This window comes from Pristiophorus japonicus, chromosome 7 (genome assembly GCF_044704955.1).
Source record: "Pristiophorus japonicus isolate sPriJap1 chromosome 7, sPriJap1.hap1, whole genome shotgun sequence".
NCBI lineage: Eukaryota > Metazoa > Chordata > Chondrichthyes > Pristiophoridae > Pristiophorus > Pristiophorus japonicus.
In genome coordinates, this window is record NC_091983.1 from 221,438,108 (window position 1) to 221,459,117 (window position 21,010).

General features: G+C 51.2%; 1 protein-coding gene across 1 annotated transcript in view; it reads right to left on the reverse strand.

The window, feature by feature from the left end:
* Positions 1–3,689: 3,689 nt before the first annotated feature.
* The window catches only part of stum (stum, mechanosensory transduction mediator homolog), a 61,326-nt gene continuing 44,005 nt past the window's right edge, over positions 3,690–21,010 (reverse strand). Inside the window, exons 2-3 of the mRNA XM_070884262.1 lie at positions 14,853–15,032; positions 3,690–3,718 (exon numbers count right to left, since the gene is read on the reverse strand). Coding sequence (XP_070740363.1) covers positions 3,690–3,718; positions 14,853–15,032 — 209 coding nt within the window. The remainder of the gene's footprint in view (positions 3,719–14,852; positions 15,033–21,010) is intronic.

Sequence of the window (21,010 nt, forward strand, 5' to 3'; positions counted from 1 at the left end):
ACAACTAGGCCCAAAGCCTCGACTTGATTGAACTCGGCCCAAAGGCTCTAATTGAACCTTCCCACCCCTTTACCCTGGGGCCCTCCCCACCCCTTTACCCTGGGCCCTCCCCACCCCTTTACCCTGGGGCCCCCCCACCCCTTTACCCTGGGCCTCCCTTCCCCCTTTGCCCTGGGCCCCCCCCACCCCTTTACCCTGGGGACCCCCCACCCCTTTACCCTGGGCCTCCCTTCCCCCTTTATCCTGGGGCCCCCCCACCCCTTTACCCTGGTCCCTCCCCCACCCCTTTACCCTGGGCCCTCCCCACCCCTTTATCCTGGGGCCCCCCCACCCCTTTACCCTTGTCCATTCCCGCCATGAGGTCGAACAGGAAAAGCACAGAGGACGAACCAAACCTGGCATGTGGTAAGTGTAACCCTGTTCGGGAGGATCAGGTGATTTTTGGGCCTCTTGGTTTCAAAGCTTTCCAGCACTGTGGGGGTTTCCCTCTCCTCATGTCTGGGTCTGTTGTAGACCCAATGATAGGAGGAGGATTGCTTATGATTAAAAGGAAAGGCATTTCTAAAGTGACCTTCACAACCCCAGGACGCCACAAAGACCTTCACATCCAAGGTAGTGACTGTTGTAATGTAGGGAAATGCTTAGTCAACAGACTCCATTGTCGTTGTATCGTGCGAGACTGGAAGGTGGACCTTGGTTTCTCTTTGTCCGAGGTTCCATAACTGACTCGGACTGGCACTGACACACCGCCAGAACACAGGGAGAAAACAGAGCCACCGCCAGGAGATACAGGAAGACCCAGAACACATCCTGCGACACACAGTTAGCAGCAGCCCGGGAGATCCACTTCCTGTATTGAAAGCCTTGCGCATTGTGCATCTCCACAGCAGCCCCTCACACCCCCTTTTGTTTTAAACATGGCGCTCCATCCACCTTCAATGTGAGCAGCAGAGCAGATGATCGGTTGTATTATACAATCACTAGCCCTTCCCGAACGGGTGCCCTGTGGGGGAAAGCTGCCCTTCCTTTGCTGCAGCTATACAGGATATTGGTGAGGCCACACCTGGAATACTGCGTGCAGTTTTGGTTTCCATATTTACGAAAGGATATACTTGCTTTGGAGGCAGTTCAGAGAAGGTTCACTCGGCTGATTCCGGAGATGAGGGGGTTGACTTATGAGGAAAGGTTGAAATTGGAATTCAGAAGATGAGAGGTGATCTTATCGAAATGTATAAGATTATGAGGGGACTTGACAAAGTGGATGCAGAGAGGATGTTTCCACTGATGGGGGAGACTAAAACTAGAGGGCATAATCTTAGAATAAGGGGCCGCCCATTTAAAACTGAGATGAGGAGAAATTTCTTCTCTCAGAGGGTTGTAAATCTGTGGAATTCGCTGCCTCAGAGAGCTGTGGAAGCTGGGACATTGAATAAATTTAAGACAGAAATAGACAGTTTCTTAAACGATAAAGGGATAAGGGGTTTTGGGGAGCGAGCGGGGAAATGGAGCTGAGTCCATGATCAGATCAGCCATGATCTTATTGAATGGCGGAGCAGGCTCGAGGGGCCGTATGGCCGACTCCTGTTCCTATTTCTTATGTTCTTATGTTCTCCGGTTATATATGTATACTATAGATATACTCTCTGTGTAGTCACTATATAGTTGCATAAGATGGTGACTTGTTTACTGGGAGGTACCATCAACAAGGTTCACACTTTATACACTATGCTGGCATCACCAGAGGGTGCAACTGGTGGAGGCCCAGGGGTCACTTGTACACCACAGGTACCCAGGTATAAAAAGGATGTGGTATACTCACTCTGGAGTTATATAAAATGGACTAAGGTCACGACAGTTCAAGTACAATACTTTGCCTCGTGGAGTCATTATCAGAGCATCTAAAGACAGAACATCCCCCAGGCGGAGCAGTGTTTAAAAATAGCCTGTCGCTTTAAGACCGCCAGATGCAACCTTTGCCCTCTGTAGGGAGCTGCTGTCCATCTCCACATCCTGACGGCATTTAGAGGCCGATGGCTGTTGCTCGGGGAAGCTTTGTCTGTGAAGAGGCCCCTCCTGAGGAGGGAACATTGCCTTGGCCTTCGGGGGCTCCAGATTGGCAGCTGCACCCCTTGGGAACAGGGCCACTTATCAACACCGTTCAGGTTTCTAGAATGTTCTTTTCTTTAAAAAAAAGCATTGACTACATCTCACAATAAACCTCGCAGAATCTACGTGTAATTAAGACAGCCACATGTAGCAAACATTACCCTCAATCTTTCAGGGGCCATTAACAGTACTCACGTTATCCAAATAGTTTCTGCACAGATTAAAGATATAAAACACACACAACTACTCATACACCTATATATATATATATAATTCATCCCGGATTGTTTGAGAATTCATACCTCAGAAATAATAATTTTTTTTTTAGGTCTGTAAAATTTTGGCACTTTCACAAACATCTCTTTTAAGAATTCTTGTGTTCCACGTTTCTTTGTTGTTGTTGGTCGCCCGGAGAGAGATTTGAGCCACCTGCCATAGAAATCCGTGCAGGATTAGGAAATAAAGTCAGAGCTGGGCCTACGGGAGTAGGAGGAGGGGCGAGTACAAAGATGGCAGACGCTGGTGAAAATCGAACCGAAGTGGGCATTGTGGGATATCCATGAGAGAGGCAGGAATAGTGAGGGCTGAAGGAACAACACGTCACAGCATCGGTTCGAACCACTCTTTGCTTCAATCTTCGTTGGATTAAAACCTCCTGCAACTATTAACAGATCATAATAATCCCTCTTCAGTGCACAGTGCCTTCACTTAACGGAGATAATGTCTTCGATGGTGAGGAATAAACTGGACTTGCCCTCCTCCTCCTGCTCAGTTTCTGCAACAGCCTTTAGGAATCGTTTTTTGCTGATTTTACCCCCCTCAAAAAAATGGGTGCAAATCCCGATGGGCCTCGCTGTTCCAACATATTTTCACACCATTTGTTTTTGAAAAAAATGTAATCAGAATTTATACGTCTTGGGGTCTTTGAATATTTAGCTCGTTGCAATTTAAAAAAAAAACGAAACAGCACAAAAGAGATTTAACTCTTTTAGATCCCAGGTTCTGAAAGTAAAAGCATTTTGCCCCTGGAATTTCCGGAAGTCCAGGAATGGTGCCGGAAGTTTGCTGATGAACCCCCGTTTCCCCGGTGGGTTTTGAGGGTCGAAGTCCCTTTAGAAAATGGCGGCCGGCGTTACCGTGGAAACGAACGGAGAAAAGCGGAAGAGGTTGTTTGCTGGGCGACCAAACGGGGAGTTCTAAAATTAGGGGAATATAGGGTGTCGTTTCTGTTGGTCGGAGTTTATTTTTATCCCCCTTACCCCGCCCCCCCTTACCAAACGACCCATGTAGATTAAACTGTTTAAAAATCGGCCAGATGTCGGGGCCTTCAGTCATCCCGAAGCCTGCAGGCGCTCAGAGGCATCCAACCAGGTTCCCGACCACAGCCGCAGGTGGGAAAGGAGGGAGTGATTGATCCTCTTAAGACGCACACAGAACTACAGCTGTTGAGGAATCCCCTGCTCTCTGTAGCCTGCAGAAAAATAAGCATTGATTTTGAAAAGTCATATTTTGAAGGAAGTGAACTTTATCCCCTCACCCATTCCCATTTAATATAAACCAGATCTGGGCAATTGTCCAGTGTTTCAAACATCTTGCTTCTCCAGCCTTTGTTCTGCAAAAAGTTTGACACAGCTTTTTGAAATTAATTATTTTCACTTCTTCCCCTCCCCCCCCCCCACCGCCCCCCGCCCCAGCTTACTACCACAGCAGGCTGTGGGCCCACAGTGGCTTCCATAGGCCCTGGCCGCCCTTCCAGTACCGCAGCCCAACTAACCATGCTTCACACGTGTGACGCCGAGCTATTCAACTTTGGGAGAGATGGGGAGGGCAATCACACCTGGCAGGATGCTCAACTACATCGTCAGGACACGTGATTACAAGTCCGGGGAAAGTCATCATCAAACCGGACACTGCTCTGGTTTGACTGCACCTGGCGGTCTCTGTCTGCTCCTGGTCACTGAGATAGGAGGGAGGCATTCAAATGTTGGAGGCAGTGTGGAGAAGAGACGGGGCCGAAGGCCAGAGCTAGGGATCAGAGCCATGAGGATAAAATGGAGTGACGATAGAGGCAGAGCCAGACTGTTCGCAACCTCCATGTCACATTTGACCATGAAATGAGCTTCCGACCACATATCTGCAGCATCACTAAGAGCGCCTATATCCACCTCCATAACATCGAACGTCTCCGCCCTTGCCTCAGCTCATCCGTGCATTTGTTAGCTCTAGATTTGACTATTCCAACGCACTCCTGGCTGGCCTCCCACATTCTACCCTCCGTAAACTACAGGTGATCCAAAACTTGGCTGCCTGTGTCCTAACTCGCACTAAGACCCGCTCACCCTTCACCCCTGTGCTCGCTGACCTACAGTGGCTTCCGGTTAAGCAACACCTCAATTTCAAAATTCTCATCCTTGTTTTCAAATCCCTCCGTGGTCTCGCCCCTCCCTATCTCTGTAATCTCCTCCAGCCCCACAACCCTCGAAATGTCTGCACTCCTATAATTCTGCCCTGTTGAGCATCCCTGATTAAAATCGCTCAATAATTGGTGGTCGTGCCTTCGGTTTCCTAGGCCCCAAGCTCTGAAACTCCCTGCCCAAACCTCTCTGCCTCACTTTCCTCCTTCAAGACGCTACTAAAATCTCCTTATGTGGCTCGGTGTTAAATTTTTAAAAACATTTTTAATCTCATAATACTCCTGTGAAGCACCTTGGGACGTTTCACTACGTTAAAGTCGCTTCACAAGTTGTAGAAGGTAATGGAAAATATGATCGCAAAATATTACTTTGAATTAAACTGAAGGATTAGGGCAAGGGGCCATAGGTTGGTCGCAGTACACGGTCATGTCAAGACTGATAGAAAGTTCTCTTTCACACATACACGGAGTGAGCAAAACATGGAATGGGTTCCTGGTGGAGCCAAGGAAACCCTGGAATCGTTTGAGAAACAGGTGAATGTTGCAAGAGAAGGGACTGCAGAGTATTTCTTGGTTGATGAATTAAGATCGGTAGAATGGACTCTCTGATCTGTACAGCAGTTGTCCTCAGCCATTGGCAGGTGGGTGTGCCAGGGTCAGTACATATAGAGGCTGATTATTTACCATGTGAGCATCTCATGTGCACATTGTTGCTGGACCTTGGTGCAGTGTCAATAGACCTGGGGGGGTGGGGGGTAGGGGGAGGAGCGGAGGAGGAAGTTTCATCATAACAACACTTACCTGCATTTACATAGCTATCTTTAACCTAGTGAAACGGTTATATATGTAAACCTGTATATACTTTGTGTAGCCACCTGAGGGCTCATCCCCTGGAGTCCCAAGGGATCCCACAATCCCTTGGGAGTACAGGTACATAAGGAGGCCTCACTGGCTGGAAAGGCACTCTGGAGACCTGCAATAAAAGACTAAGGTCACACTTTACTTTGTGCTCACAGTATCCAGTCAGACTCTTTATTCATACATAACAACAGGCGACGAGATACAGATGACAAACCCAATGATGCAGATAACAGTGGGCATCCTGGAGAAATTCTCGGAGGGAGATGATTGGGAAACCTTCGTGGAGCAACTCGACCAACACTCCGTGGCCAACGAGCTGGAAGGAGAAGCGAACGCTGCCAAACGAAGGGCGATGCTCCTCACCGTTTGTGGAGCACCAACGTATGGCCTCATGAAAAATCTGCTCGCTCCAGCGAAACCTACAGAGAAATCATACGATGATTTGTGCATACTGGTCCGGGAGCGTTCTGATGGCGAAGTACCGGTTCTACATCTACAAAAGGTCTAAAGGCCAGGAAGTGGTGAGTTATGTCGTCGAGTTAAGACGCCTTGCAGGACATTGTGAAATTGAAGGACATTTGGAGCACATGCTCAGAGACTTCTTCGTACTTGGCATTGGCCATGAAGTGATACTTCTCAAACTTTTGACTGTAGTGACCCCAACCTTGAGTAAAACCATAGCGATAGCCCAGGCGTTCATTACCACCAGTGACAATACTAAGCAAATCTCTCAGCACATGAGTGCTGCTACAAATACCGTGAACAAAGTGATGTTGTTTTCAAATCGCAACGTACAGGGCAGGCCCCACATGCCTGCAGCTGTATGTCTGCAGATGTCTCAGAGTCCACCATCAAGGGTGATGAATGCAAGGCCATTAACACCTTGTTGGCGCTGCGGGGGTGATCATCGTTTCTATTCATGCTGCTTCAAAGGGTACATTTGCAAGGGCTGTGGAACAATGGAACACCTCCAAAGTATGTGCAGGTGAGCTGCAAACCCTGTTAATCCTACAAAGCACCATGTTGCAGAGGAGGACAGATCCATGGCGGATCACGATGAACCAGAGTCTCAGACCGAGGAGGCAGAGGTATATGGGGTGCACACATTTACCACAAAATTTCCCTCGATAATGCTGAAGGTTGAATTAAATGGACTCCTGGAGTCAATGGAACTGGACACGGGCGCGAGCCAGTCCATTATGAGCAAAAAGACTTTTGATAAATTGTGGTGCAGCAAGGCCTCAAGGCCAGTCTTGACTTCCATTCGCACGAAACTGAGAACTTACACAAAGGAACTGATTCCTGTAATCGGCAGTGCTACTGTAAAGGTCTCCTACGATGGAGCGGTGCACAAGCTACCACTCTGGGTGGTACCGGGCGATGGTCCCACGCTGCTCGGCAGGAGCTGGCTGGGACAACGTCCGAGCGCTATCGCCCGCTGACGACACATCGTGTGCCCAGGTCTTAAACAAGTTCCCTTCGCTGTTCGAACCAGGCATTGGGAAGTTCCAAGGAGCAAAAGTGCAGATCCACCGAATTCCGGGGGCGCAACCCATCCATCACAAGGCGAGAGCAGTACCGTACATAATGAGAGCAAAGGTGAGATCGTGCTAGACCGGCTGCAACGTGAGGGCATCACTTCGCCGATCGAATTCAACGAGTGGGCCAGTCCGCTTGTTCCAGTCCTCAAGGGAGACGGCACTGTCAGAATGTGTGGTGATTACAAAGTAACTATCAATCGTTTCTCCCTGCAAGACCAATACCCACTACCAAAGGCTGATGACCTTTTTGCAATGCTGGTGGGAGGAAAGGCATTCACGAAGCTGGACTTGACCTCGGCCTACATGATGCAGGTGCCGGAGGAATCATCGAAAGACCTCACCTGCATCAACAAGCACAAAGGTCTCTTCATTTACAACAGATACCCGTTTGGAATTCGATCAGCTGCGGTGATATTCCAGAGAAACATGGAAAGCTTACTGAAGTCGGTCCCGCACACCGTGGTCTTCCAGGACGACAGCTTGGTCACAGGTCGGAACACAGTTAAGCATCTGCAGAACCTGGAGGATGTTCTTAGTCGACTCAACCACGTGGGGCTCAGGTTAAAATGCTCGCAGTGCGTTTTCCTGGCACCTGAGGTGGAGTTCCTGGGGAGAAGAATCGCGGCGGACGGCATCAGGCCCACCGATTCGAAGATGGAGGCAATCGAAAACGCACCGAGGCCACAGAACGTGACGGAGCTGCGGTCGTTTCTTGGACTCTTGAACTACTTTGGTAACTTCTTACCGGGTCTTAGCACATTGTTAGAACCACTGCATGCCTTACGATGTAAAGGAGATGAATGGGTATGGAGAAAAAGCCAAGAAAATGCCTTTGTAAAAGCTAGAAAATTGTTATGCTCAAACAAATTGTTTGTGTTGTATGATTTATGTAAACGTTTAGTACTCGCATGTGATGCATCATCATATGGCGTCGGGTACGTATTGCAACAAGCTAATGAATCTGGGAAATTGCAACCGGTTGCTTATGCATCCAGATGTCTGTCTAAGGCTGAGAGAGCCTACAGCATGATCAAAAAAGAAACGTTAGCGTGTGTTTATGGGGTAAAGAAAATGCATCAATATCTGTTTGGGCTCAAATTTGAATTGAAAACTGACCATAAGCCACTGATATCGCTTTTCTCAGAAAGTAAGGGGATAAATAGGAATGGATCGGCCCCCATCCAGAGATGGGCACTCACGTTGTCTGCATACAACTACGCCATCCGCCACAGGCCAGGCACAGAAAACTGTGCTGATGCTCTCAGTAGGCTGCCATGCCCACCACGGGGATGGAAATGGCACAGCCCGCAGATTTAATCATGGTTATGGAAGCATTCGAGAGTGAGCAGTCACCCGTCACAGCCCGACAGATTAGAACCTGGACGAGCCAGGACCCCTTACTGTCCCTAGTAAAAAATTGTGTGCTTCCCGGGAGCTGGTCCAGTGTTCTAGTGGAAATGCAGGAAGAGATAAAGCCGTACCAGCAGCGCAAAGATGAAATGTCTATACAGGCAGACTGCCTTCTGTGGGGTAATCGGGTAGTGGTCCCCAAGAAGGGCAGGGATACTTTCATCAGTGACCTCCACAGTACTCACCCAGGCATCGTAATGATGAAAGCGATAGCCAGATCCCACGTATGGTGGCCCGGTTTCGATGCGGACTTAAGACTCCTGCATGCACAAATGTAACACATGCTTGCAGTTAAGCAATGCATCCAGGGAGGCGCCACTAAGTTTATGGTCTTGGCCCTCCAAACCGTGGTCCACGGTCCATGTCGACTATGCAGGCCCCTTTTTGTGTAAAATGTTCCTTGTGGTTGTAGATGCACACTTCAAATGGATTGAATGTGAGATAATGTCGGCTAGCACGTCCGCTGCCATCATTGAAAGCCTGAACAGGCCATGTTTTACCAGTGCCGAGTTCAAAGAGTTCATGACCCGTAATGGGATCAAACATCTGCCCCGTTCAAACCAGCATCCACTGGTCAGGCAGGGAGAGCGGTGCAAACCATTAAGCAGGGCTTGAAGAGAGTAACTGAAGGCTCACTGCAGACTCGCCTATCCCGAGTCCTGCTTAGTTACCGCATGAGACCCCACTCGCTCACTGGGATCCCACCTGCTGAACTGCTCATGAAAAGAGCACTTAAGACAAGGCTCTCGTTAGTTCACCCTGATCTACATGAACAGGTAGAGAGCAGGTGGCTTCAACAAAGTGCATACCATGATAGTGCAAATGTGTCACGTGAGATTGAAATCAATGATCCTGTATTTGTATTAAACTATGGACAAGGTCCCAAGTGACTTCCCGGCACTGTCGTGGCCAAAGAAGGGAGCAGGGTGTTTCGGGTCAAACTTTAAAATGGACTCATTCACCGGAAATACTTGGACCAAATCAAACTCAGATTCACGGACTGTAAAGTCCTGTCCCCTCAGTACAGATTCACACGAGACATGTAGTGAAGTAAAGGTCACTCTGGACCTGCACCTTTATTTTCCAGCTCTGGAATGCTGCACTTGCCTGAGACCTGTGCTTATATACCTGTCTCTTGCAAGTGCACCCCTGGTGGTAAGGTATGCTGGTGGTTACAGGTCATATCTTATTACAGTCATGTATCGCATGTTGGGATACAGTTATATATAATAATGTAAGATACATGACATCATCCTCCCCCAAGGTCTTATTGTCCTTATAAGTTCAGTCTCTCAGGTGGTCTACGCTCTCGCATGGAGCGTCTGAGTTGTGGTTCAGTTGTTTACCTTGGTGTCTGTTTTTCTTTGGGTGTGGTTGCTGGTATCTCGCCTGGGCTGTCTCTTTCGATTGGTGTGATTGTTGTTGACTCGCCTGGGCTGTCTGTTGGGATTGCCCTTTCCTCAGGTTGTTCCCTTTGTCTGTCCACCAGGTGTGGTGCGAGTTCCACATTGTAGTCTGCCTCTGGTTCCGCAGTGCTATTGGTAAATCTGCTTTTGACTTGGTCTACATGCCTCCGGCAGGTTTTGCCATTGTCCATTTGTACTACCAGTAGCCTGTTTCCTTCCTTGCCCGTTACTGTCCCTGCAAGCCATTTGGGACCCCTGCCATAGTTTAGTACAAACACTTTGTCCCCTATCTCATTCCATCTCCCCCTCGAATTTCTGTCATGGTACTCAGTCAGCTTACGGCGCTTTGCCTCAACGATTTCGTGCATGTCTGGGAGGATTAATGAGAGCCTTGTTTTTAAAGTCCTTTTCATCAACAGTTGCGCGGGGGGGATCCCAGTCAGTGAGTGCGGACGAGATCTGTATGCCAACAGTAGTCGCGACAGGCGACCTTGCAGTGTGGGACCTTGGATTTTAAGCATGCCTTGTTTAATGATTTGCACTACTCACTCTGCCTGGCCGTTGGAGGCTGGCTTGAATGGTGCCGTCTTGATGTGATTTATGCCTTGGTCAATTATAAAGTCTTGGAATTCTGCGCTGGTGAAGCATGGATCATTGTCACTGACCAATATGTCAGGGATTCCGTGCTTTGCAAACATGGTTGCGAGGCTCTCCACAGTGGTGGAGGTTGTGCTCGAGTTTAAAATGGTGCATTCGATCCACTTTGAAACTACGAGGAACATTTTGCCCATGAATGGGCCCACATAATCTACGTGCACCCGCGACCACGGTTTGGTAGGCCAGGGGCTCAGTGGAGCCTCCCTGGGGGCATTGCTGAGTTGGGGACAAATGGTGCACCTTCGGACGCAGAGCTCCAAGTCCGCGTCAATACCAGGCCACCAGACGTGGGATCTGGCTATGGCCTTCATGAGAACGATCCCCGGGTCCTCGCGGTGGAGCTCCCGGACAAATGCCTCTCTGCCTCGCAGAGGCATGACTACTCGGCTGCCCCACATCAGGCAGTCTGCTTGTAGTGATAGCTCATGCATGCGCCTGTGAAAGGGTTTTAATTCCTCGGGGCAGGCATCGCGAGCCTCTGCCCAGTCACCGGTTAGGACACATCTTTTTACTAAGGATAATGTGGGGTCGCTGGCCGTCCAGGCTCTGATTTGGCGAGCCGTCATGGGCGAACCTGTGGACTCAAAGGCATTGATTGCCATGACTACCTCACAGTCCTGTTCATCAGACCCTTCCGTGGTCGCCAGGGGTAGCCTGCTGAGCACGTCGGCACAATTGTCTGTGCCTGGTCTGTGCCTTATGGTATAGTCGTAGGACGCCAGCATGAGTGCCCACCGTTGAATTCGCGCCGAGGCGTTGGCGTTTATTGCCTTGCTCTTGGATAGGAGGGACGTGAGGGGCTTGTGGTCGGTTTCTAACGCGAACTTGGCCCCGAAAAGGTATTGGTGCATCTTTTTGACACCGTACACGCACGCGAGCACCTCCTTCTCTACCATTCCATACCCGTGCTCCGCCCGCGAAAGTGACCTGGAGGCATAAGCTATGGGTTGTAATTTGCCCGCACTATTGACATGTTGCAAAACGCACCCGACCCCATATGCTGACGCATCTCATGTGAGAACTAGCTTTTTACCTGGGTCAAAGAAAGTCAAGACACTGTTGGAACACAGAAGGTTGCGTGCCTTATTGAAGGCGCATTCCTGGGCGTCCCCCCAAAACCAATCGCACCCCTTCCTGAGTAGCACGTGGAGAGGCACCGCAGCGTGCTTAAGTTCTGCATAAAGTTCCCAAAGTAACTGAGTAGCCCAGAGAAAGGCGCGCAGTTCTGAGACATTCCGGGGCCTGGGTACCAGGTGAATTGCTTCAGTTTTGGACTCTGTTGGGCGGATTCCATCAGCGGCAATCCTTCTGCCCAAAAATTCAACCTCGGGTGCGAGAAACAGGCACTTGGATTTCTTGACTCGTAGGCCTACCCGATCCAACCGCTTTAGTACTTCCTCCAAATTACAGAGATGGGAGTCGGTGTCCCTGCCTGTGATGATTATTTCGTCTTGAAATACAACCGTCCCCGGGATGGACTTGAGCAGACTCTCCATGTTGTGCTGGAATATGGCAGCTGTCGACCTGATGCCGAATGGGCATCGATTCTGCATGAAAAGGCCTCGATGTGTGTTGATGGTGGTGAGTAGCTTGGATTTCTCAGTCAATTCTTGCGTCATATACGCAGATGTGAGGTCTAATTTTGAGAAAAGTTTACCTCCAGCCAATGTGGCAAATAAGTCCTCCGCTCTGGGCAGCGGGTATTGGTCCTGTAGGGAGACTCTGTTTATGGTAGATTTGTAGTCCCCACAGATTCGTACGGATCCATCAGGCTTCATGACCGGGACGATGGGACTTGCCCAGTCGCTAAATTCCACAGGTGATATAATGCCTCCCCGCAGAAGCCTGTCTAGTTCGTGTTCAATCTTTTCCCTCATCACATAGGGTACAGCTCTGGCCTTGTGATGGACCGGTCTAGCATCCTGTGTGATGTAGATTTTGACTTTGGCCCCTTTGAAAGTGCCCACACCTGGCTGAAAGAGATGTTCAAATCGCTTTATAACTGTTGAGCAGGAGGTCCGTTCCTCTAATGACATGGCATGGACATCATCCCATTTCCAGTTTAGTTTTGCCAGCCAGCTTCTCCCCAGCAGTGCTGGGAGATCTCCGGGGACAATCCACAGGGGAAGTCTGTTCACTGTCCCTTTGTGTGTGACAGAGAGCATGGCGCTGCCGAGGACTGGTACGATTTCTTTGGTATAGGTTCTTAGTTTGGTGTCGATCCTTGTGAGTTTTGGTCTGTCTCTTTTATGCGGCCACAGTTGTTCAAATTGTTGAGCGCCCATGAGAGATTGACTCGCTCCTGTATCCAGCTCCATTTTGACAGATATCCCGTTGAGTAGGACCCTCATCATTATCGGAGGCGTCCTGTCGTAGGAGCAGCGGCCATTGATCGTGTTGACCCGCTGTACATCGGTGTCCCGGGTACTGTCCCCACCGTCTTCTGGTCCGCTTTCCGACCCATCCGATTCATATACCAGCCGAGCTGCCGTTTTTTTGCACATGCGGGCCAAATGCCCTGTATATTCACAGTTCCTGCAAACAGCCTACTGAAATCGACATTCCCTTGACGAGTGCCCACCCCCACACCTCCAGCACAGACTGCTTGCAAAGAATGAGCTGCGTCTGGCTGATCTCTCTTGAGCTTCTCTCAGTTTGTAGTTGATTGCTCGCATTGTGGGTTGATGAGGTGTGAACGGCCGTTCCTGTGGCCCTTGATGGCTTCTGTTGCCACTGCTTGCTGTTGAAAGCCTGTTCTGCCAGTTTTGTCTGTGTGTGGGGGTAGCAGCTTTTCTAATGCTGTGAACTCCTTGTTCCATTATTTTGTTAGTTGTCGTATCTGCATTGTAAATCAACCTCGTTTCTTCTTCCCCTACCAAGAATGTCTGTGCAACCAGTGCTGCTGCCTCTCAGGTCAGGTTCTTGGTCTCTATGAGCTTTCGGAATATGCCTGCGTGGCCTATTGCTTCAATGAAAAAGTCTCTCAGCATTTCTCTCCTCAGTTCATCGGAGAACTCACATAAACTAGCCAACCTCTGACGTTCTGCCACAAAGTCGGGTATGCTCTGGCCCACACAGCGTCTGTAGTTGTAGAACCTGTGTCTGGCATGTGTAGGCTGCTCGCTGGCTTCAGGTGGTCTCTTACCAGTGTGCTCAATTCTTCAAATGACTTGCTTGCTGGTTTCTCAGGTACCAACAGATCCTTCATTAAAGCGTATGTTTTCGAGCCACAGCTGGTCAAGAGATGGGCTCTTCTCTTGTCTGCCTTATCGTCGCCTAACCAGTCTTTGCTTACAAAGCTTTGCTGGAGCCTTTCTATAAAGTCCTCCCAATTGTCTCCCATATTGTACTTTTCATCTGATCCGTTGTTCGCCATTCTGTGGATTCTGTAATCCCGTAACTCGTCGCCACTGTAAAGTCCTGTCCCCTCAGTACAGATTCACACGAGGCATGTAGTGAAGTCAAGGTCACTCTGGACCTGCACCTTTATTTCACAGCTCTGGAATGCTGAACTTGCCTGAGACCTGTCCTTATATACCTGTCTCTTGCAAGTGCACCCCCGGTGGTAAGGTATGCTGGTGGTTACGTCATATCTTATTACAGTCATGTATAGCATGTTGGGATACAGTTATATATAATAATGTAAGATACATGACACGGACTATCCAGAGCAACCCACTTTGGACCCTACTTTCTTTGACTCCCCAACATACACACCAGTGACAACCGACACCACGATTGACCATGAAGCAGAATCCATCACCCGCAGCAGCCCTGCAGGACCCAACACACCAGGCAGCCCAGCAAGGCCAGCTGCACAGCAGCCCAGCGAGGGCCGAACAAACAATTCACCAAAACCAGCATTTGCACCGAGACGATCAACCAGGGCAAGAAAGGCCCCAGATCGACTCACATTGTAAATAGTTACACTATTGACTTTGGGGGGGGGGGGGCGGGGGGAGGGGGAGTGTTGTTATATATATAAAACTGTATATACCTTGTACAGCCACCAGAGGGCTCAACCCCTGAAGTCCCAAGGGATCCCACAATCCCTTGGGAGCACAGGTACTTAAGGAGGCCTCACTGGCTGGAGAGGCACTCTGGAGACCTGCAATAAAAGACTAAAGTCACACTTTACTTTGAGCTCACAGTATCCTGTCAGACTCTTTATTCATACATAACAGAAACGTCCCAAGCTGCTTCACAGGAGCGATTACCAACAACATCGGACACCGAGCCACATAAGGAGATTTCAGGACATGTGACCAAACACTTGGTCAAAGAGGTAGGTTTTAAGGAGCGTCTTAAAGGAGGCGGAGGGTTTTAGGGTGGGAATTCCGGAGCTTAGTGCCCAGGCAGCTGAAGGCACGTCCTCCAATGATTGGTCAAGGCCCACAATAACCCCCAGTGAGTGTGGGGGCAGGGGGGCGGAATTAGCGATTGACAGCTTCCACTTACTGGCTAGGATGACCATGTCCATGCCCCAAAATATGCTCATGATCCAGCCCACCATCACTATGGCCGTGAGGATCTGAATGAGGGCAGCGGCGACATTCAGCAGGAAGACACAGCACACGTGGCGGTTGGACAGGTCCGTCCGCGCTCCGCAGAGCACCATGAAGGCCGACACAAAGGTTCCTGAAAGACAACAACAGGCATAAATCAAAATCCAGGTCCCCATGGCCCTTCCCCTTTAACTGTTAAAGGGGAAGTGTAGTCGACTGTCAGTTTTAGTTCTGCCAGGAAATTCCCATTGCTCACACCGCCCTTTTCCTTTAATTATTAAAGGGGAAGTATTTTACAGCCAATGAAACGTCTGCACCGGAATGCAGAGAACGCGGCAGCCAATTTGTGCACAGCAAGCTCCCACAAACAGCAACGAGACACTGATTTATTCCATAATCCCTTGCTTTCTAAATGGAGATAACGGCAAACCGCTATCACTCAGTCATCCAGTCCTTTATGGGGGGAGGGGGCAGTAGGGAGGGGGATGGGTTTGGGGAGCGGGAGGGGGTGTGGGGATGAGAGAGGAGGATTGTGGGTAGGGTGGGGAAGGGTTTGGATTGGGTGTGGGGAGGGTTTGGGGGAGGGGGAAGATGGGGAGGATTGGGGGTAGGGTGGGGTTTGGGGGTGAGGGAGCCTTTGGGGGGTGGGGAGGGGGTGTGGGGATGGGAGAGGAGGATTGTGGGTAGGGTGGGGTTTGGGGGAGGGGAGGATTGGGGGTGTGGGGGGAGTGGGAGGATTGGGGGTGTGGAGGGGAGGATGGGTGGAGTGGGGAGGGGTTTGGGGGAGGCGGAGGATTGGGGGGTGTGGAGGGGTTTGGGGGAGGGGGAGGTTTGGGGGTGGGGCGGGGGTGGATTGGGGTGTGGAGGGGTTTGGGACAGGGGGTGGGATTGGGGTGGGGGGGATTGTGGGTGGGGAGGGGTGGATTGGGGTTTGGGGAGGATTGGGGTGGGGGAGAATTTTGGGGAGGGGGATTGGGGTGGGATTGGGGGTGTGGGGGAGTGGGAGGATTGGGGGTGTGGGAGAATGGGAGGATTGGGGGTGTGGAGGGGAGGATGAGTGGGGTGAGGAGGGGTTTGGAGGAGGCGGAGGATTGGGGGTGTGGAGGGGGTGGATTGGGGTGTGGAGGGGTTTGGGGGAGGGGGTGGATTGGGGGTGTGGAGGGGTTGGGGGAGGGGGTGGATTGGGGGAGGGGGTGGATTGGGGTCTGGAGGGGTTTGGGGGAGGGGGAGGTTTGGGGGAGGGGGAGGATTGGGGTGGAGGAGGATTTTGGGGGAGGTGGATTGGGGGTGGGGAGGGATTTGGGGGTGGGGGAGGAGGTGGATTGGAGTGGGGAGGGGTTTGGGGGAGGGGGGAGGATTGGGGGTGGGGGCGAGGGGGAGAGGGGGGCTGTCACTGGAGAATGATCCGGAGCAGGAAACCTGGAGTGTTTATTTTCTGTCCCCCTCTTCCCTCACCCAGGGACCGACACAGTGACCTGTTCAATCTGCCCCAGTACCATGTGTGCTTGGAGCCACATCCTGAAGTTGACCATTACCAGCTGAACTGCTGCTTCTCACAGGGTTAATCGTCATTGTCTCTACTTCAGCCCGTCAGGCTAACCCGGCGACGCACGAGCACTCTATCAACACGAGGTCTATGATCTGTGAGTTCCCACTGAGCTACCTGCACATCATCACTCTGGTCAATTAAAGGCAGTAACTGGTAATCAGACCTCGGGATAAATACAGATCGGGAAGGGCGTTCGTCCATTTTAGCTCATCTATCGAGAAAGATCGCCCCCCTCCCACCGCCCCCCCAACTCCCATCACAGTCTCTCAAATCAGAGGTTCTCAGGCTTTTAGCCTCCGAGGCCCCCCGCTTCCCGTGTTATAAAAATTCCACGGACCCCCTGTAACACACACAAGTATGTTTGCTGCATCAAGATTCTCTCCGCGCTGCTCCCACTCCACATGTTACTGTTGCTGCTATCCCGGAGCTGCAGAAAATACTGGTCCCTGCCCCCCCCCCCCATCCCACTCCCCCTTTCCCCCCACACAGCCCCAATCACCTGACCCCCCAGTCTCCCTCTTTCCACCCCGCAACCCCCCCCCCCCGACTCCCTCACCGACTGTTCCCGCCATATCAGCCAAACAGCCCCCCATCCCCATTTCCCCCAATATATTTATAACCAATAAACAAAAGTCTGCAATGAAAATGAAAAAACGTTTTTTTTAAAAAGGTCTAAGATTTTCTCTCCCCAATTGCTCATGGTGGTGTCTGTTATGTGTGCAATAAAGGTTCAAACTGAGTACTGTTTAACTAAGCAAGGTACAACCTTGGCTCTGCTTTATTCAGGGCCAAAGTGCCTGACTCTCAAAATGGCTGGCCTTTTATACCAGAGCAGCACCATGTGCGTGCTGCTCAGTGGCCTCCAACAATGACACCATCCGGTGGCTACAAACAGCATGTACATACATGATAGTGTCCACGTTAATGTTTTGTTCCTGCTGACTCCAGGAAGGTTGAAATCCTGGGCGGAGGCCAAAATTGGTCTTCCCGAGATGCCCTCCCTGGTAGAGCAAGATCACCGACACTCAAGGTATTGGCTCACAGCTCAAGAAGAAACACATTTATATAGCGCCAATGAAGTACTTTTGGAGTGTAGTCACTGTTGCAATGTGGGAAACACAGCAAACAATTTGCACACAAGCAAGCTCCCACAAACAGCCACATGATAATGACCAGATAATCTGGGCCAGGACACCGGGATTAACTCCCCTGCTTTTCGAAATAGTGCCATGGGATCTTTTACATCCACCTGAAGGGACAGACTGGGCCTCGGTTTAATGTCTCATCCGCAAGACGGCTCCTCCGACAGTGCTGCAATCCCTCAGCGCTGCATTGGAGTGTCAGCCTAGATTTTTGTGCTCAAGTCTCTGGAGTGGGACTTGAACCCACAACCTTCTGACTCACAGGCAAGTGTACTGCCCACTGAGCCATGGCTGACTTAGGCACCAAAGGGCAGCCAGCACCCTTGTAACTATACTACAGTGTGAATCAACAGGAGAGACAACACTTTGAATACAGCAGGAGAGAAAACTGGGGGAGTATTCAACAGTGCGGAATATGCAGAGATGAGGGGGTTGACTTATGAGGAAAGGTTGAGTAGGTTGGGCCTCTACTCATTGGAATTCAGAAGAATGAGAGGTGATCTTATTGAAAAGTATAAGATTATAAGGGGGTTTTGACAAGGTGGATGCAGAGAGGATGTTTCCACTGATGGGGGGAGACTAGAACTAGAGGGAATAATCTTAGAATAAGGGGCCGCCCATTTAAAACTGAGATGAAGAGAAATTTCTTCTCTCAGAGGGTTGTAAGTCTGTGGAATTCACTGCCTCAGAGAGCTGTGGAAGCTGGGACATTGAATAAATTTAAGACAGAAATAGACAGTTTCTTGAGCGATAAGGGAATAAGGGGTTATGGGGAGCGGGCAGGGAAGTGGAGCTGAGTCCATGATCAGACCAGCCATGATTTTATTAAATGGCGGAGCAGGCTCGAGGGACCATATGGCCTACTATTTCTTATGTTCTTATGTTCTTGTGTAAATGAGTTTGCAAATGGTTTCAGTTTTGCTGGTAATAAATGTCAATCCTAATGTTGACCTATTGGGCTCCCCTCGCTCCACGAAGACAGCGACTCCAGCGACCCCAGCAATTCCTTCCCTCCTTGCAGCTGCCGCCTATTTCCTTGTCCCTTCTTCACTTGACTGACAGAAATAGGACCAAAAAAACGTTCAAATCTGAGCCGGAACGGATGTGGGCGTGCCGAACCGCCATTGGCGGATTGCAATCGCCGCGGGATACATGAAGTGAATGGGTTACCGTTGCCGTGGGTGATGTATGGCAGTGAGTGGATTCGGGGAGCGGGGGCGAAGGTAGAAGAGTAAACTGTCCCAATTCACCCACCCGGGGGAGGGGTAACAACAACCCACGCAGTGAGGCGTCAGGACAACAACAACTTGTGTTTATATAGCGCCTTTAACATAGTGAAACGTCCCAAGGAGCTTCACAACAGTGTTATAAGATAAACAATTTGGCACCGAGCCACATAAGTAGAAATTATCGCAGGGCTTGGTCAAAGAGGCAGGTTTTAAGGAGCATCTTGAAGGAGGAAGGAGAGATAGAGAGGCGGAGAAGTTCCAGAGTTTAGGGCCCAGGCAGCTAAAGGCACGGCCACCAATGGTTGAGCGATTATAATCAGGGATGCTCAGGAGGACAGAATTAGAGGAGCGCAGACATCTCGGGGGGTTGTGGGGCTGGAGGAGATTACAGAGATAGGGAGGGGCGAGGCCATGGAGGGATATAAGGATGAGAATTTTGAAATCGAGGTGTTGCGTTCCAAGGGGAAGAGGAAGGGGGGGAAGAGGAAGGGGGGGAATAAGGAAGGGGGGGGAAGAGAAAGGGCGGGGGATGAGGAAGGGGGAGGGATGAGGAAGGGGGGAATAAGGAAGGGGGGGAAGAGAAAGGGCGGGGATGAGGAAGGGGGAGGGATGAGGAAGGGGGGGGGATGAGGAAGGGGGGGGATGAGGAAGGGGGGGGATGAGGAAGGGGGGGGATGAGGAAGGGGGGGGATGAGGAAGGGGGGGATGAGGAAGGGGGGGATGAGGAAGGGGGGGGATGAGGAAGGGGGGGGATGAGGAAGGGGGGGGGATGAGGAAGGGGGGGGATGAGGAAGGGGGGGGATGAGGAAGGGGGGGGATGAGGAAGGGGGGGGGATGAGGAAGGGGGGGATGAGGAAGGGGGGGGATGAGGAAGGGGGGGGATGAGGAAGGGGGGGGATGAGGAAGGGGGGGGATGAGGAAGGGGGGGGATGAGGAAGGGAGGGTGAGGAAGGGGGGGATGAGGAAGGGGGGGATGAGGAAGGGGGGGATGAGGAAGGGGGGGATGAGGAAGGGGGGATGAGGAAGGGGGGGGATGAGGAAGGGGGGGGATGAGGAAGGGGGGGGTGAGGAAGGGGGGGGATGAGGAAGGGGGGGGATGAGGAAGGGGGGGGATGAGGAAGGGGGGGATGAGGAAGGGGGGGGATGAGGAAGGGGGGGATGAGGAAGGGGGGGGATGAGGAAGGGGGGGGATGAGGAAGGGGGGATGAGGAAGGGGGGGATGAGGAAGGGGGGATGAGGAAGGGGGGATGAGGAGGGGGGAAGAGGAAGGGGGGGATGAGGAAGTGGGGAAAAATAGACAAAATATCCAGCGGGACCTGGCGAGAGGAGTGCGGAGGACGGAGGCCTCGATCGGGGATTTGCGCTCATCGACCAGCGGTATTTGGGAGGGTGGGGACAGAGGTCCGAGCCAGGGCCGGGGCCTCCAGTTTGCTCAGCTCGAGCCTATTTTTTTTTAAATCCTAGCTGCCAAAGAGCATACCTGGGTTCGCTGGCCCAAAGGGACTCCTTCTCTGCTGTACAATTGCCTGGTTTGAATTCCCCTGCTACTCTCGGGTACTTTGCTGCCTTTGTAGTCCATGTGAGAGGCAAGAGTGGGGACATTCAAATCCAAGGGTTTGAGAGATGAAAGGCCAGTGAGTGTAGGCTCCCCACTCCCCACAATCCCCAGGTGCCTGCCACCAAAAGGTATCAAACCCGGAACACTCGGTGACTCGAATGTTATAATAAAACTCCACAATAATCTCAGTGCCACCCCCTTCAGTGACTCAACAGAACCCACCCCCAACTCTCATCCCTTGCAATTCACATCAATCCACCCTCACTCCGTTAGCTCTCTCCTGGTCTCCGAGCTCGGGTCTCGTGCAGTCAAGGAAGCGTTGCATAGATTCAGTCTTTCAAGCCTCCAGTATGTGTTTTGGTGGTGGAGGAGCAGCGGGGGATCATGGCGGAGGTGCGGCGAGTGTTTGTGGCGGAGGTGCGGCAGAAGAGCCGAGGGCCCAGGGGCAGCACGGACTTGCCCACACTGCAATATGTGTTCGCACGAGGTCCATACAGCAGAGCAGGTCTCCAGTCGTCCTGGTTTACCATTGCCACTGGATAAAGGCCTAGCTCATCAAGCCTGTGTGGTGGCTGAAGTGCAATGGCCACCCCATGTTAAAAAAATCCACGCACAGGCATCTTCCACCCCTGG